The 16107-nt window shown below is 37.3% G+C and overlaps 2 protein-coding genes and 1 pseudogene across 3 annotated transcripts; 2 read left to right on the forward strand and 1 right to left on the reverse strand.

Annotated features, from left to right (window-relative positions):
• Positions 1 to 210: 210 nt before the first annotated feature.
• On the reverse strand, positions 211 to 1598 carry LOC101292867 (annotated as a pseudogene).
• A 3767-nt stretch (positions 1599 to 5365) lies between these two features.
• Positions 5366 to 10402, forward strand: LOC101297101 (oligopeptide transporter 4-like). The gene is made up of 6 exons (XM_004289773.1): positions 5366 to 5921; positions 7073 to 7170; positions 8280 to 8852; positions 8969 to 9221; positions 9347 to 9529; positions 9628 to 10402. The coding sequence occupies exons 1-6, from the start codon at positions 5418 to 5420 to the stop codon at positions 10237 to 10239; spliced, it is 2223 nt and encodes a 740-aa protein (XP_004289821.1). The 5' UTR covers positions 5366 to 5417; the 3' UTR covers positions 10240 to 10402.
• Positions 10403 to 11539: 1137 nt separating this feature from the next.
• Positions 11540 to 14922, forward strand: LOC101297394 (transcription initiation factor TFIID subunit 10-like). 2 transcript variants are annotated; one of them, XR_183900.1, is made up of 7 exons: positions 11540 to 11593; positions 11725 to 11845; positions 11918 to 11986; positions 13631 to 13693; positions 13955 to 14012; positions 14120 to 14170; positions 14614 to 14837. XR_183900.1 is itself a non-coding variant. In XM_004289774.1 (7 exons), the coding sequence occupies exons 2-7, from the start codon at positions 11729 to 11731 to the stop codon at positions 14692 to 14694; spliced, it is 435 nt and encodes a 144-aa protein (XP_004289822.1). In that variant the 5' UTR covers positions 11553 to 11593; positions 11725 to 11728; the 3' UTR covers positions 14695 to 14922. The 2 variants fall into 2 exon arrangements, 1 of the variants encoding a protein (XP_004289822.1); XM_004289774.1 differs by having other exon boundaries at positions 11553 to 11593; positions 11918 to 11982; positions 14614 to 14922.
• Positions 14923 to 16107: the final 1185 nt, after the last annotated feature.

Raw genomic sequence — 16107 nt, forward strand, 5'->3', positions numbered from 1 at the left:
TAGGCCTGTTAGGTCCCCTGCCTGTTAAATGATCGATTCTTATACTAAGTGGCTGCAAACAAAATGTTTGCAATACATAACACCATGCAGCAAAAGTATTAGATTCATCTGTAACTACCAAAAATGAGTTTGAGACACATACCCATTGATACTCTTATGAAAATAGACAAGTCATCGGATGGGCACAAAATGGCAGAAGGGATATAGCTTTTAGACGTTACAGCAGGAGCATAGCTTGACACCTTGAAATGTTAGCTTGTCCATTCTGATCTCTGTCCAAAGGTCCTTGCAAAATGGTTCACATCCATTGACTAGATTGCTGTGACATCAAAGTAGAAGTTCATGAGATTAACAAATTATGAAACCATACAGATCATAAAACTGACAAGACTTTGTCTAGAGTTAAGCTCGAGATTAACAAGTTTTTATTACCAAAAATACTGAACAAAAAAAATATAATAATTACAGAAGGAATTAAGAAAAAAAAAAAAAATTACTTGGGTCTAAATCGGTTAATTGGTATGGGTTCCTTCAGAAGCTCATTTAGTGCATCCAACGATTCCTAAGTTACAATGACAAAATCCAGGTCAGGGTTCCTATAAAGACTTACATTTTTGTATTTTGACTTTAACTAACCTGAGACAATAGCATGTATGGATACATATCGGAGAACATTGTTTGGTGTCCAGGAGCATATTCAGGTTCTACAGGCCTAGTTTCTGACGCTGCATTATAACAAAATGCAGCCAAATTTATTTATCCTCTTGTTCAGGTGTGTTGATGTGATCATCGATATCTATCCACAAATATAACAGCATAAGATGCTATTGCATCTCTGAAATGAAGTTCCTATGAAATTTCTATCAACGACTAATAAATTTTCCCTAGGTATTGCACTCAGAGCCTAGTTCTTTAAAAGCACCACAATAAATTGTACCTGCATTAAAGCAAACAAGTCGACTAGGTTTCCCTAGATAATCTGAAAAACCATTTCGACGCGTCAGCTCCCTCATCTAATGCAGCACCAGACCACTCCCATACTGAAACCCCATCTGCTATTTCTTTTGGTGTGCTCAACGAAACCTTCAGCACATCCATCCCGGGTGCCTTTAATACTGCAAAGTGAATGACAGGTGCTTCTCGAGTTACTAAAAAGAAACTTACCAATAACTCCCCAAGTGGTGAAGACATTGACTACAAATGTGACTACATCTAAGAACACGAAGGATATGAAAAGCAAGAAAGAGTACAAATCCAGTTAAACATGAGCACCGAACTCCAGAACCAAATAAACATAAAAGAACAAAGTGATAATCAGTAAACCAGAATCTAAGTACTAGTGAATCACAACATCTCCCGCGCTCTTTGGTGTCTAAAAGAAAAACCAAGCTTAATATCAATAAAAGAAGAATATCGATATTCTCACCAAGATAAGAGCTTTCAGTAGGTTCCCAATTCTCTACAAATGCCTCATTTGGAAGCTGTGCCTCAACCAAAGCAAACTTGGGCTCAACTCTTTGAGTATATTCCCTCCCTTTTGCGATTTTTTTTTGTAAGAATACCTGCTTATTTGCACTCTCGGTGTTTGCTCTCAGCATGGTGTGTGTTTTTTCATAATGACTCAATGCTTTGTTTCTGTAGAGCAATTCGACTGCACCTTCAATTGAAGGGAGTGATTCACACAGCACTGCTGTTTCAATGGAGGATTGCGAGCATGGTTAAGACTTACTGCATGACTCTTACTTCTTGTCTCTCTCTCTCTCTCTTTGTTTTTTTTTTTTTTTTTTTTAATCCCTTGTTAACTTGCTAGGGTAGCGGCACTGATGCTCAGGAGAGGGAACTTGCTATAAATGTCGGTGTTTATGAAGATAACCACAATGAGCAAGCATGCAGAGTTGTAGAAACTTGCCAAGACAATGTAGCTGATACTCAGGTAAATGAACCTGCTGTAAATTTTGGTGTCTGCAGAGATAACCGCAGTGAACAAGCATGTGAAGTTGTGGATCCATATTGTGTTATACTTCTTCTTTTTTTTCTTTTTTTTTTCAGTGGTGTGCTTTAGCTCCCATGATTATGTGGAATGTGGGAGAAACATAATCTACATAATCAAACTTATATGATTCGAATCTTGTAAATCTCTCACAAAATTATGTTTTCTTGAAAGATGAGCCGGTCTTATTGAAAGGTGGAGAATCTGTGTGCAGAGACAACAATCTTGTTAATACAACCTTGGTAAATAGAGAGACTACTTCAACTAATTCTTCCATTCTTGCAACTGACAAGGTGGGGAAAGATTTGTCGACTAATTTAGAGGCACGATTCAGGGACTGTGTTGCCTGCTTTGATGCCAAGGATAGTTTGGGCATTATTGTTGATAGTATTGAAAAACCACCGCTGAGTGGTAATCAATCTCTCATTGAAGGTGATATGGTTCTTTCGGAGTTTGTGGTTTTGCTGACCAAATTTGCTCAAAAATATGGTGGAGGTAGTTTTTCTAGCTTGTTTGCAGAGGGAAAAAGTGCTTATCAGAAACATACCTTGATTGAAAGGCTGGTCTACTATTGTATAGCATGGAAGTCGAGGAAGTGAAGCACGAGGGGACCTTTTTGGTTTGGAGAGATCTATGCCATGATGTAGTAGATTGGGGACTCAAAGTTGGCTTCTTGTTTGATCATCTGAAGCAAGCTGCCCAGAGTTTTTTCGGATATAAACTCAGGCCTGCTGGTTTAGACAACTACTGCAGGGAGGTTCACCAGTTGGAAAAATCCGTACTTGAGCTGAGAAGTGAGCTTGTACGTCTTGAGGAGCAATTGGACAAAGCACAAGAGGGCCTCCGCAGCCAATTTGGCAACGTTATCTGCCCTGACATCATGGCTTGCATTTTAGAGTCCTCATGGACTCCTCAAAGCTGGGCAACTCATGGTTTGTACTAGTTTTGTTTTCTGTTCCTATTGACTCTCGACTTGTAGTCTTGTCTTTTTTTTTTGGAGTTTGGAATGGAAATTATGCCACTGCTGGTGTGACTTTGATTTAAGTGACATGCATTTGCTCAGACTGGACTTCGTTTTTGGGGTTATTGGTGATAAAAAGGTAAAAGTCCTAGACTTGATCTTAACAATCCAAACTCATTCAAACATGATCACACAGCTATCTGTGTTGTCACTCAAATTGACTTTTTTTAAAAAATAAAAATAAAAAAATAAAAAAATTTCTCTTGATAGATTATGAATTTGAGAAAACGAAAGGCAACTGAAGTCTGAATCTGATAGAGACAAGTTTTGGAAGTTAGTCTGCTGGATTGACAAAGCCAACTAGTGTTCACATTAAAATGCAGAAAATGACCATATAAGAATCCGGAGGGAGATTCTACATTGAATCTATGAGCCCCTCTTTTCGTCTTCTACATATTCGTAATACAACAAGAATCTGTTGCCTACTAGTCTTTCATCTCCTTCAATTATGTATTCAAAACTGATAATCCCTCATAATTAAGTAGCTTGTATGTTTTTCTATAGATGGAGCTATCTTTAGCCTTGTCATTATTTTATGCACTTGAAAATTTATCATGGAATGTTATTGAGTATGAAATTTCATCAATTTATTCACACCGTACGTAATGCATGTAAGTTTAAAATTCAAATTATTTACATGTTAAATCCAATGCTAATTAATGAGTTTGAAGTTAACTTCTTTATAATTCAAAATTTAAAATTACGTTACACAAAATGTCACCGCAGAAAAAACCGTTTAGGCATCAATACGTACAATTCTAATATGTATATATAGATAGGAATGCAAAGCAAGTGTGCTTTGTTTGTTACTACCAAGATCGACCTTCGGACAGTACAAGAAATTAAGAGAGCATGCATCAATCAGGGACGGATCTTAGTGCATTGTTATCTGGGCTACAGCCCATAGAGTTTTTTTCTTTATTCAAATTAGACATGCATAATTATCATGGATTAGAGAAAGAAATTAAGGTTAGCCCACTCAAAAAATAAAAAGTCAAACAGTCAATCATAACTGTAGCATAAGAAAGTAAAGAAACTAAAACTAAAACTAAAATTCCATTAAAACGATAAATCTCATGGATTTTTTTTCTGAAAGCATCTCAGGCAAGTTAAACACTATATATTTCCTTTTTTTCTATGCAACGTTAACTCATTTTATAGTAGTTAGACTTAATTAACTCACTTTCTAGAGACCATGGTGCACCCGATCCTAATTGATTAAGCCAACTGTTGATAATCATTCGTGATCAACATTCTTCCATAAGAATAAAATCTACTTGTTCTATGAATTAATTGTAGCAAATTTATTATATATTTATAACAATTTTGCAACAAGATCGGCCCTTTTTCTAAATTTTTTTGTGATAAAAATATATATAATTTTGTTCAAAATATTTTTTTAGCCCAGCCTAATTTAAAATCCTGCTCCGTCCCTGACAACAATGGTCATATATTAGAATGAGTGAGATTGGTGCTGCATGACAATGACTGCGACATAATGACTTGAGAAATCAGACAGGGATTGGGAGAAACAATCTATCTCACAATGAGTCAAGCTTTGTGCAATAATACATCCATATATTCCAGTTGGCTTACGGACCATTCGATTCTTATTCCAATTGGCTCAACACATACCTACGTACACAAACAGATAAATAGCTAGAGAAACAAAATATCCGAGTACGGGCAGCTTTGTAGATGAAGACCCAACAATATTTCTTGGTGCCCATTTAAATGATTTAATACACCTTAATTGAAATACAATTCCATACGTACGCACATTCTTAATTTGCTTCAATTGATCTTGCAATTGAAGTGATTTCTATCTAAATTATTACATATATAAAATCTAAACTTCGTGAACTTTGACCTAAAAGAGAAAAAAATAAATAAATAGAAGATGTAGTATATGTAGTCAAAGAAGTGGTGTATGCAGTGTATGCTAGAATAAAAAACTTAGGCAATAAACAATTTTTATCGCCTAAGTATTAGTTTTCGTCCTCTAGACACTTAACCACAAGAACAATGAAGAAATCATAAACATGACACCACACGTTAAGTCGATGAATTTTTACGATGAAATACAAACCATGCCGGCTCTCGTACTAACAATATTCCTTTTCATCCATAATTATTGGACTATTTTTTTCCTCCATAGGTGCCATGATTATTAAACATGAATCCAAAACAAAACAAAAAAAACTAAATTACCTAAACATCCTCAGTATGTACCTTTCATTGCCCTAGCCCCACTCCCAAGTCAAGCCTCTTTGTGTAATTATCCAACCAAAGTCAACATCTCGCCCCATGTCCCCATGCATTTTAAAACCCCAACACCCTTTCCTTCCCTAAACACCAACCTTAGCTCTTTGCTGATCATTTCTCTCCATCTCTAGCTAACCCAAAATGGGAACTGTTGTGGAACTAGAAGCTCCCAAACCCAAGATCGAAGACGACGACGACGATGTTTCTCCGGTAGAGCAAGTACGGCTAACCGTGACCAACGAAGACGACCCGACGCTGCCCGTATGGACCTTTCGAATGTGGTTCCTAGGTCTTCTCTCATGCGCCCTCCTCTCATTTCTCAACCAGTTCTTCTCCTACAGAACCGAGCCCCTCATCATCACCCAAATCACTGTCCAAGTCGCCACGCTCCCCATAGGCCACTTCATGGCCAGAATCCTCCCCACCACCAAGTTCCGGATCCCCGGACTCGGGTCGACCGAGGTTTCCCTCAACCCGGGTCCGTTCAACATCAAAGAGCATGTGCTCATCACCATTTTCGCTAACGCCGGAAGTGCTTTCGGGTCAGGCTCGGCTTACGCGGTAGGGATTGTGAACATCATCAAGAAGTTTTATTTCCGGAAGATCACTTTCCTCGCTAGTTGGCTGCTTATCATCACTACCCAGGTACACACACTTGTATGAACAGCCATTTTAGATACTTTTCATTATGATTTTCTAGCTTCTGGTTTGTTTTTTGTTGTGACACCAAGCAAAGGTTCAACTTTTCGATCGGTCCCATACAAGAAAAGTGGGATTAATAATTTCCTGCCGATCGAACGTGACAAATATAAAAACGATCGAGTAGGCCGAATGGTGGCCTGGCTTTACAAGCTGGCCGGCTATAGTTTTAATAAATATCTTTCCCTTTAAAAATGGATTTCATCGATATCCTGGTTTGCTTTTGGTTTCTGATCGAAGTAAAAATTGTTTCTTTTTGCTCGATTGATTAACTAAACAATCTGATGAAAAGATATGATTGTTTAGTTGCTACTTGCTAGAGTTTCGAGTACTGTAGCTCGATCATAGTCTTTGATATAGTTTTGTTTTTGATAAATGCTCACGACTCAATTAATGTGACGTCTATAATAAGAACTAGTTAAAGATTTTTCGGTTTATCTCGTTTTTTTAATTTTATATTTACATCTTAACCGTTCAATTTATAAGTATTTATCTCGTTTATCCCGTTTTGTTTTTATCTCGTTTTGATATAGTTTTGTTTTTGATAAATGCTCACGACTCAATGAATGTGACATCTATAATAAAGACTAGTTGAAGACTTTTCGGTTTATCTCGTTTTTTTATTTTATATTTACATCTTAACCGTTCAATTTATAAGTATTTATGAATAAGTTATTTCTGCAAACTTTCATCCATATTGAAAATTGATAAAACATTTATAAATGTGATTTACTAATTATGAATTTGAATAGTTCATGTTTGACAGATTTGGTTCGACCATTAATTCGATCTAGTTCGTTACCTTAACGATTACCAATTTGGCTGAAAATTTGTATAAATGATATCTCATATAGACTTAAAAATAGATGAGATGCTAAAATATGATCGAAAAATAGGTCTTTTAAACCATAAACCGAAAAGTTATCAACTAGTTCTCATTATTGAAAATCCTCATGAAAAGGGCTCTTCTCAATTAATATTGGTTTTGAAAGTGGTCCATCACAATTGTAATCAGTTAATCCTGGTTCCTAGTTTAAAGAAAAATTTACGAGCTAGCAGTGTTCTCTAATTTTGCACAAAAATGTTTATATTTGTAGGTGTTGGGATATGGTTGGGCTGGACTGTTGAGAAAGTATGTTGTGGAGCCTGCTCATATGTGGTGGCCGAGCACACTCGTTCAGGTCTCACTTTTCCGGTATGTCTCTTATCACCTTCCGGTAATGCTATTCATCTTTATTTGCATATATCGAATTTTCATATACTAAATAATCAATAGAGAGATTTTGCAATCAACGATAACAACCATTATCTATAATTTGAAAACTTGTATTTCACAAAGTGCATGTGTTGGTTTAATTGACTGATTAGATTATTAAACGTAATCAGCGAATTTTAAGAATAACTTGTATGAAAAAACCTAAAAAAAAACATTGTCAAAAAGACATGGTTATGAATTTTCACTCATACATTATTGAGCAACTCCTGTCTATCCATGTTGTTATTAACTCATTATCAAAATCAAATTAATAGAGATCAAGTAGTGAGCTAGTCAATTAAGCACATGCAGGTCCCTCATATATCAAGCAAATCATTGCAAATTGCAATGGTGGGTTATGCGCCAACGTTACGTACATCTCCCATAGATTAGAAATTAATGTGTCTATCTCTATAGTCGACTGAAACGAGTCAACTAGCATCTTAAATTGACCAGCAGCAGAAATTGACCTAACCATTTCATATACGATCATAATTTAGTGGGTTTCTAGTCTCTACCATCTTGAATGTCCTCGTTTTCTCTTCCTTCTCACTCAACTTGTTACGTAATGTCCAATCTAAGAGCAAGAGGAGTCAATATGATCATGCCACTCTGTGATGTCCAAACTGTGATGATTTAGCTGCCAGCTAGCTACAACAAATTAAACTAAATTAATTAGGTAGTGATCGATGAAAGGAACCAAAATCCACATTTTAGCTTGAGTCTCCTCTATTCAGTCAAACAATGTTTCCGGAATCCATTTACCTTAACTCTTCCCCGGCCCGCATATTATTACCTGACGATGACCAAGTAACAAACTTGCTTAATCAACCTCTGATGACGCCAACTTCAAACAGTTCCGGATTTCTAACTTCCTCCAAACTTCTGCAGTTCATTATCTTGATCATAATGATTCACTAATGACTATGAACTATCTTAAACATGCAAACATTCGAAGTCATCTCATGCTAGCCTTCAAAGTTTCATCAGCGTTTATTCATGCGATTTATCATTGATTATGTTTCTTATATGTTAAATCTTGCTTACAGAGCTTTGCACGAGAAAGAGGAGAAAGGTGACCAGCGCATCTCAAGGGCAAAGTTCTTCCTAATTGCTCTAGTTTGCAGTTTTACATGGTATGCTTTCCCAGGGTATCTCTTCACCACCCTCACAAGCATCTCATGGGTTTGTTGGATATTCTCCAAGTCGGTTACAGCCCAGCAAATTGGCTCAGGCATGAGAGGGCTTGGAGTGGGAGCCATTACACTTGACTGGTCTGCAGTGGCATCCTTCTTGTTCAGTCCTCTCATCTGTCCTTTCTTTGCCATTGCTAATGTTTTCGCCGGTTATGCAATGATAGTCTACATTGTAATCCCTATAGCATACTGGGGACTAGACTCGTATGATGCACAAAAGTTTCCCATCTTTTCCTCGCACTTGTTTACTGCAGAAGGACAACGCTACGACATACCAGCTATTGTCAATGACGAGTTCCAGTTAGATATAGCAAAGTATAAAGAGCAGGGACGGATTCACTTGAGCACCTTTTTTGCTCTCACTTATGGCTTTGGTTTTGCCACGATCGCTTCCACCCTTACACATGTAGGGTTATTCTATGGAAGGTAATATAATCGGTTCTTAGAAATCTAGATTATACCTACTTACATAGTTCTTAGTGTTCTAAAAATCTAGATTATACTGATACAACATGTATGTATGATGTAAAACTCAATGGCAGAGAGATCGTGGATCGCTATCGTGCTTCTTACCAAGGAAAGGATGACATCCACACTAGATTGATGAGAAAATACAAGGACATACCTTCCTGGTGGTTCTACTTGTTGCTTGCCGTTACACTTGCAGTTTCCCTTGCACTATGTATCTTCTTGAATGATCAGGTTCAGATGCCATGGTGGGGACTCCTATTTGCTAGTGCCATAGCTTTCACATTCACCCTTCCTATCAGCATTATAACAGCAACAACAAACCAGGTGAGATACACGATTCCTCTTTAGTTTTATTTGTAGTAAAACATATCAGTGTTGAATATTTCAAGGTATCCTAGCTACACCTTATTTCTTACTTGCTAATGTTGTGATCCCAAATCAATGTACAGACACCAGGACTAAACATAATAACAGAGTACATCATGGGAATCATATTACCGGGACATCCAATAGCCAATGTATGCTTCAAAACTTACGGCTACATGAGCATGGCTCAAGCAGTCTCCTTCCTGAATGATTTCAAGCTTGGACATTACATGAAGATCCCTCCAAGATCAATGTTCTTAGTTCAGGTATATTTAGTATGCAAAAAAAAAAAAAAAAAAAAACTTCACTACCGATCATTCTCATTTATGTTTCTCATCTGATCGATGCATTTTGTGACATCCAGTTCATAGGAACAGTTCTTGCTGGAACCGTAAATCTTGTGGTAGCAGAGTGGTTGCTGCACTCTATCAAGACCATATGCGTGGATGATCCTAATTCGGATAGTCCTTGGACATGCCCAGGTGACCGAGTCTTCTTTGATGCGTCTGTGATATGGGGTTTGGCAGGACCAAAACGTATATTTGGAAGCCAGGGAAACTATAGTGCCATGAACTGGTTCTTCCTTGGAGGTCTAATAGGACCAGTTATTGTTTGGCTACTACACAAAGCATTCCCAAAGCAAACTTGGATACGTCTCATCAATCTCCCAGTCCTTCTAGGAGCAACAGCTTATATGCCACCAGCTACAGCATTGAACTACAATTCCTGGATCGTAGTCGGCACCATCTTCAACTTTTTTGTCTTCCGTTACAGGAAGCAGTGGTGGCAGAGGTACAATTACGTTCTTTCAGCAGCATTGGATGCTGGGGTGGCTTTCATGGCAGTTGTAATTTACCTTTCAGTAGGGGTTGAGAATACAACTTTGACTTGGTGGGGAACAAACGGTGAACACTGTGACTTGGCAGGTTGTCCAACTGCAAAGGGCATAGTCGTCGACGGCTGTCCTGTGTTCTAATGCTCCATCGTCTGTCTAGAGTTACATATCATTTCCTTTTTCTATAGTTGCACAATACAGAATTATAATGTCAACTGTATCTAATGAAGTGGAGGAGGTATTTTGTGTGTAATGAAGTTCAAGATGATTCATTCACTTGCTATCCCATATGAATGTCCAGATCAAGCTAGCTCTATAGCTCTAGAAAAATTCGCAGTTGAGGGTATGTGATTAAGCAGATCAGATCAACTAGGGGCATAATTGAGGATGGACATATTTGAGAAAATGGAGACGTACCCTAGTTAATCATTCTTCTACATTATACATGGATAGGCTACTAAACTGCAAGCAAATTTCATTGCTAAAGTTCCCCAATTTCATTGAAGCAACCAATTTCAAATGATCAAACAGACACTATAGTAGCCCAACTGAATGCGTCTGATAAGCAAAACCATTTGGAAACCTATCATTACCAAATTTTGCATGCTTGAAAACAAGGAGATAGATAGACCTTACTAGAACAAATAAGCAACTCTTGAGTCCTCGTATAAAGGCAAAATATCAAACAAGTTGAGCGAATTTTGAATAGAGAGAAGACAAAAAAACTGAGCTCTCTCTGACCACAAATCACGGTTTAGTAGAAATTTTTCTCATGGAAAATGCCAAGTGAGAATTGTTTCAAGCTAAACATTGATGGCACTAGAAGCACTTCCTCTGGAAAAATTGGAGCTGGTGAAGTCATAAGGGATCATAGAGGTAGTTGGGTTTCAAATAAACCTTAGAGTTAGGGAAATTCTTGATGCCGAGGCATGGGGTCTGTTCTCTGGCCTCAAACTTGCTTCTCAATTGCAACTTGATAATAATTTGAGTATTGAGTCTGACTTTGCTGTGCTTGTTCAGCTCTTCCAGTGTGCTAATCTTGATGTACACCCTCTTGGCTCTCTCCTTAAAGGTTGTAATAACTTCATGTCTGTTTTGGAAGCTACTCAGGTCAATCACATTTTCGGAGAATCTAACATGACTGCAGATGTTTTGGTTAAGAACAACGTGTTTTATGAGTTATTCTTATTGTTTTTGACATTCCTCCAACTCATACTGCTCAATCCATTTTAGATGATCTTACTGCTGTAACAAGAGCATGAGACTAGTAATTAGTTTCTCCTGTTTTCTGTTGTTTAGGCGTTTTTAGTTTTTGCCCTTGTTTGTAACCAGAAAAAACAAAAAAAATCACAGTTTAGTAATAAGGGCCTCTAAATACCTTTTTGTCCTCCATTTGTTATCAAACCGTGGTTTTGCCACCCAACCCACGTATAAAAACGGCAACCCAGTCAGTCGATCTAACTTGAGAATCGAAATCCACGATTGCACAAATCGGGTAAGATTTCCGTCTGTGAATCTATATAGTTTGGTTACACTTACATCGATAACATCGATCTCCCTCAATCTATGAATGGGTGCTTCCATCTTGAATCGGAGTTTGTGATTTTTTTGCCTGTTTCCAAGTAGGGAGATGAACCATAACCAAAGCAGCAGCCAGGGGCAGCAGCAATCGAGCGAAGGCAGGCATGACGATGACGATGCCTCTCTCTCTGAATTCCTTGCCTCCCTAATGGACTACACTCCCACCGTAATAACCCCCCTCTTCCCCTCTTCCCTATTCTATTCTTCCAAATTTCTCATGTCTTTCTTTTTTCTGCAGATTCCTGACGAGCTCGTCGAGCATTACCTTGCCAAGAGCGGCTTCCAGTGTCCCGACGTTCGATTGTAGGTACTTTTCTTTTCTGCAATGTTTTTCCAATTGCCAATTTCAGGGTTTAGGGTTTAGGATCCGAGTTGGCTTACCCCCCCTTAATCAATCCATAATTTGACCAAGGAAATCGGAACAAATTCAGTAAGGAGGGAAGACTAGAATCTGAAAACACCATTTGTCCTCCTCCAAGGAGTTTAGAAAGGGAATTTAGAAAGATATATGACCTCCAGTTCCCTTTAGGTTATTGACCATCTCTCCAGAGTTGTTACCCTTTAGGCTGTTGACCACCTCTCTAACATTACATTTTGACGATGGAATTGAGGGCATTTTTGAACACTTACAAGGCAGTGCAGGTTGCAGATTTAAGCGGGGAGTTGATAGAGCAGAAGTTAGCCTTCTTATAGTGGTGTGACATTGAGAATTTCGGACAACAGCTCCTAAGCCTAGTATGCCTCTGTCGTCATCACCTACTCTGTCCAAATTTACTTGACCAAAGGGAGGAGGTGAAGGATGTCTAGGGGAGCAATTTGTATTAAAATACGCATTTGATGATTGAAACATCTTGCAGCCAATGGTAACAGGTGCCAACAGATTAATGGCATCCCTTCTCATTCGGCCAAATGAGATGATCCACATATGGACCGAGCACTGATTGGATAGCCATAGCCATTATCTTTCAAGCTTTAGAGTCGGTAATCAATGGTTGATTAGGGGCTAAACTTCCCTGTCTTGTATTAGGATCAACTAGAGAGCTCACATTAAGGAAGAGGAGAATGTTTGGTGGTATGGATAGGGAGCGGTTTACCATCCTTGAAAGTACTCCAACTAATAGATCGAACACTGGCCTTTCTCCCCATCATGTATCTATAGGCCATTACAATCCACCAGCTGATGTCTCTTTCCTTCAAGTATGCAGGCTGCTTCAAGCATGCGTACACCAAATTGTATCCATGAAGTCACAGTTTTATTAGTACCAACTTTGACAATGCGGACCCATATGCCGCTATTGATGATCCATCATTCTTGTTTAGCTAATGGATCAATTCTGTAGTGTAATTCTTCCTATGATTACCAAAGGATTTTCCTACGTGATTTTTGCAAATATGGAGTTGGTATAATTAATCTGAGGGTTAGACGTGATATATCTATCTTTCCTTTTGGTATTTTAAGCAATTTATTCTGGAGTTATTGGGGATGTGAAGAGAAAATTTTAAGTAAACAGACTTCAAACGTCACCTTTTGGGAAATACCATCAAGTACTGAAGAAGTGAATTCTTCAATCGTCGCCTTTTGGGACATACCATCATGTACTGAAGAAGTGAATTCTTTAAGCAATTAAAAACTAGTCAAGTCGAAACATGATCTGTCTGGGTGAAGTTGTATAGCTCTTAAGGATAGTTCTAGTCATAGGCAAAAGTTGTATGTTTGGGCCATTCAGATCTTATTAATGATTAAAGGGATTTTCATTGGGACTTAGGTTAGCAGTGTTGCCATAGAAATTTTTTGATATAACTTTCTGTTGTGCTCACAAATGGACAAATGCTACTATTTGGTTTTCATTACTCTTTTCTGATTTTCTATAATTTGTGAAATTTTAAGTTAGATGACTTAGATCTGTATGATTGAATATATGAGTTATTGACTCAATTTCTCTATTCGCAGGATTAGGCTGGTAGCTGTTGCCACACAAAAGTTTGTTGCTGAGGTTGCGACTGATGCTCTACAGTAAGCCACTAATTTCTTCACTTTCGGCCTCATGAATTCACTTCTGCACACACGCAAATGGCACACACACATTAAAACAAATTCTTCTTCTCAGTTTGAAATGTAGGCAAGATGGCATTACCTCTTAGATGTCTCAAGTATCAGAAGAAAATTTGCTGAACAAAAGATATTCAATCACACATTTTTGTAGAAGTTGTAATTAGCCAGCACTTAAGCTTTTACAGTCTGGAACAATATTTACATGCTTATTCCTCTAAACAGGCAATGCAAAACAAGACAGGCAGCAGTAGTGAAAGACAAAAGGGACAAACAGCAAAAGGTATTGAAATTATAGGGGCAGATGTCCTTTTTTTTTTTTTTTCCTTTTTTTTGTTCTTTACTTTTTATTTTTAGTTTCTTATATTTTTAAAATTATTGCGGAAACAGGATAAGCGCCCAATATTGACAATGGAAGACCTGTCAAAGGCATTGCGTGAGGTAATCAGCATATTCTTTCAATTCACTTTAGTTTGATGAGCCAACTTTTCATGCCCTTGAATTTTGATAATAATTGAACATTCATAATATCTGCTGGACTATATCAAGTGATGGAGTCTTGGATCTTATCTTATCCAATATTTAGTCATGTCAAGTGATGGAGTCTTGGATATTTGTCAAGTGGTGGAGTTTTGGATATTTTCTTGTGGTTTTTATGAGAGGTCTGGATCTATAGAATCTTCAGTGTTGGTAAAGTCTTGTGAGTTGTGATCAGTTGTGGAGTGACCCGCCCAGACTGATCTGAATTGCTTAATTTTACTAAATTATTAGGATTCTGTATCCGATAGTCATATGTAGTTTTAAGGTCATTTTGTTTTCACTTATTGTTATTCTTCTGATTTAGTTGTGTTAATTTAGTAAGCTTGTTATTCTTGTTTGTGCAGTACGGTGTCAATGTGAAGCACCAAGAATATTTCGCTGACAGCCCTTCAACTGGGATGGATCCTGCATCAAGAGAGGAATAATCTATGCTTGGATTTTGGTTCCTTGTAGTGAGAACTGTGTGGGTATGACATCATTGCTAGGTGATTAGATGATGCTCAGTCACTTGTTTGAGACTGTAGATATTCTTTACATGAAATTCGTTATGTTGCTAGTTAAATACTGTAACTGTCGACTGTCTTACCTGTTTATTTCATTGTGATGCTGAAGCCAAGACCTCAGGAAAACCCTGAACATGTTCCTGACTTCTTAATTTCTTCGACAATCTGAGTTGAGAACCCATCATTAAAAGATTATAAAACAGAATTGTGTATTTGATCAAAAAGATTATAAAACAGAAACTCTCGTAGGAAGTTAACCTGACCTGACTTCTTTGCTGCTTGGGTACTGGAGCCTATACAATGGCTTTCTTGTTTCTTGAACCATATGTTTTTTAAGGGAGCCTTTCTAATGATGATCTTTAAGTTGAAGACTTTTCGGCTTATCTCACCTTTCGATCTTATATCTACATTTTGACCGTTCAGTTTATAGGTATCTATGAGTAATTTTCAGCTATATTGAAAATTGTTATGGTGTTCATAAGTGTGATTTATTAATTATGAACTTGAACAGTTTATACTTGACAAATTTGGTTCAGTCTATTAATTTGATATCATTTGTTATCTTAACGAACACCAATTTAGTTGAAAATTTGTAGAAATGATTTATTCATATAAACCTAAAAACTGAACAGATGAGATGCCAAAATGTGATCGAAAAATGAGTCTTTTAAACCATAAACCAAAAAGTCTTCAGCTAGTCCTTAACTTAAGAGTTCTCACTAAAATGGCTCATTGTTTTTCAATATTCAGTATGGTCTCCTTTGGTCACTAAACACCCTTGCTGATTTTGCATGTTATGTTAATTAGTAAACATGGAGGATGATGGAGCAAAAGTTAGACAAACCCAGCAGTTTTGAAAATGGGTCCAATCATGGTCCTTTTGAGAGAGCAACGCATATCTTCAACAGTTTTAAAAGCATGAAGCTTGGAATCAGAAAAACCTGCTTCTTTCTCAATATATCATTTACAACTGATTTGAAGCATGTTGAAGCAGATATTTTAATTTGTTTTCGTGAGGATTCTGTAATAAATCTGAACTTCTGAAAAACAAAAGTTAGAAACAAAAGTTTAGGATTCTAATCTGCTGTAAGCAGGGAAGGACAGTTTCATCTCTCAAGATATTCATTTTATTGATTATTCAAATGATGAACCTGTCAGACCCATCAAACAAAACATTATAAAATGGGAAAATGCCCATTTAGTCAAAAATAAGAATCCAAGAGCCCATTCTAATGAAATTTTTTTACATGAACCCATTCCAATTATTCCTATAAAAAAGACAACATTACTCTTAACCTAATATCTACAACCCAACCCAGCTTCTCTCTCTCTCTC

This window comes from Fragaria vesca, linkage group LG2 (assembly GCF_000184155.1).
Source record: "Fragaria vesca subsp. vesca linkage group LG2, FraVesHawaii_1.0, whole genome shotgun sequence".
Taxonomy (NCBI): Eukaryota; Viridiplantae; Streptophyta; class Magnoliopsida; order Rosales; family Rosaceae; genus Fragaria; species Fragaria vesca.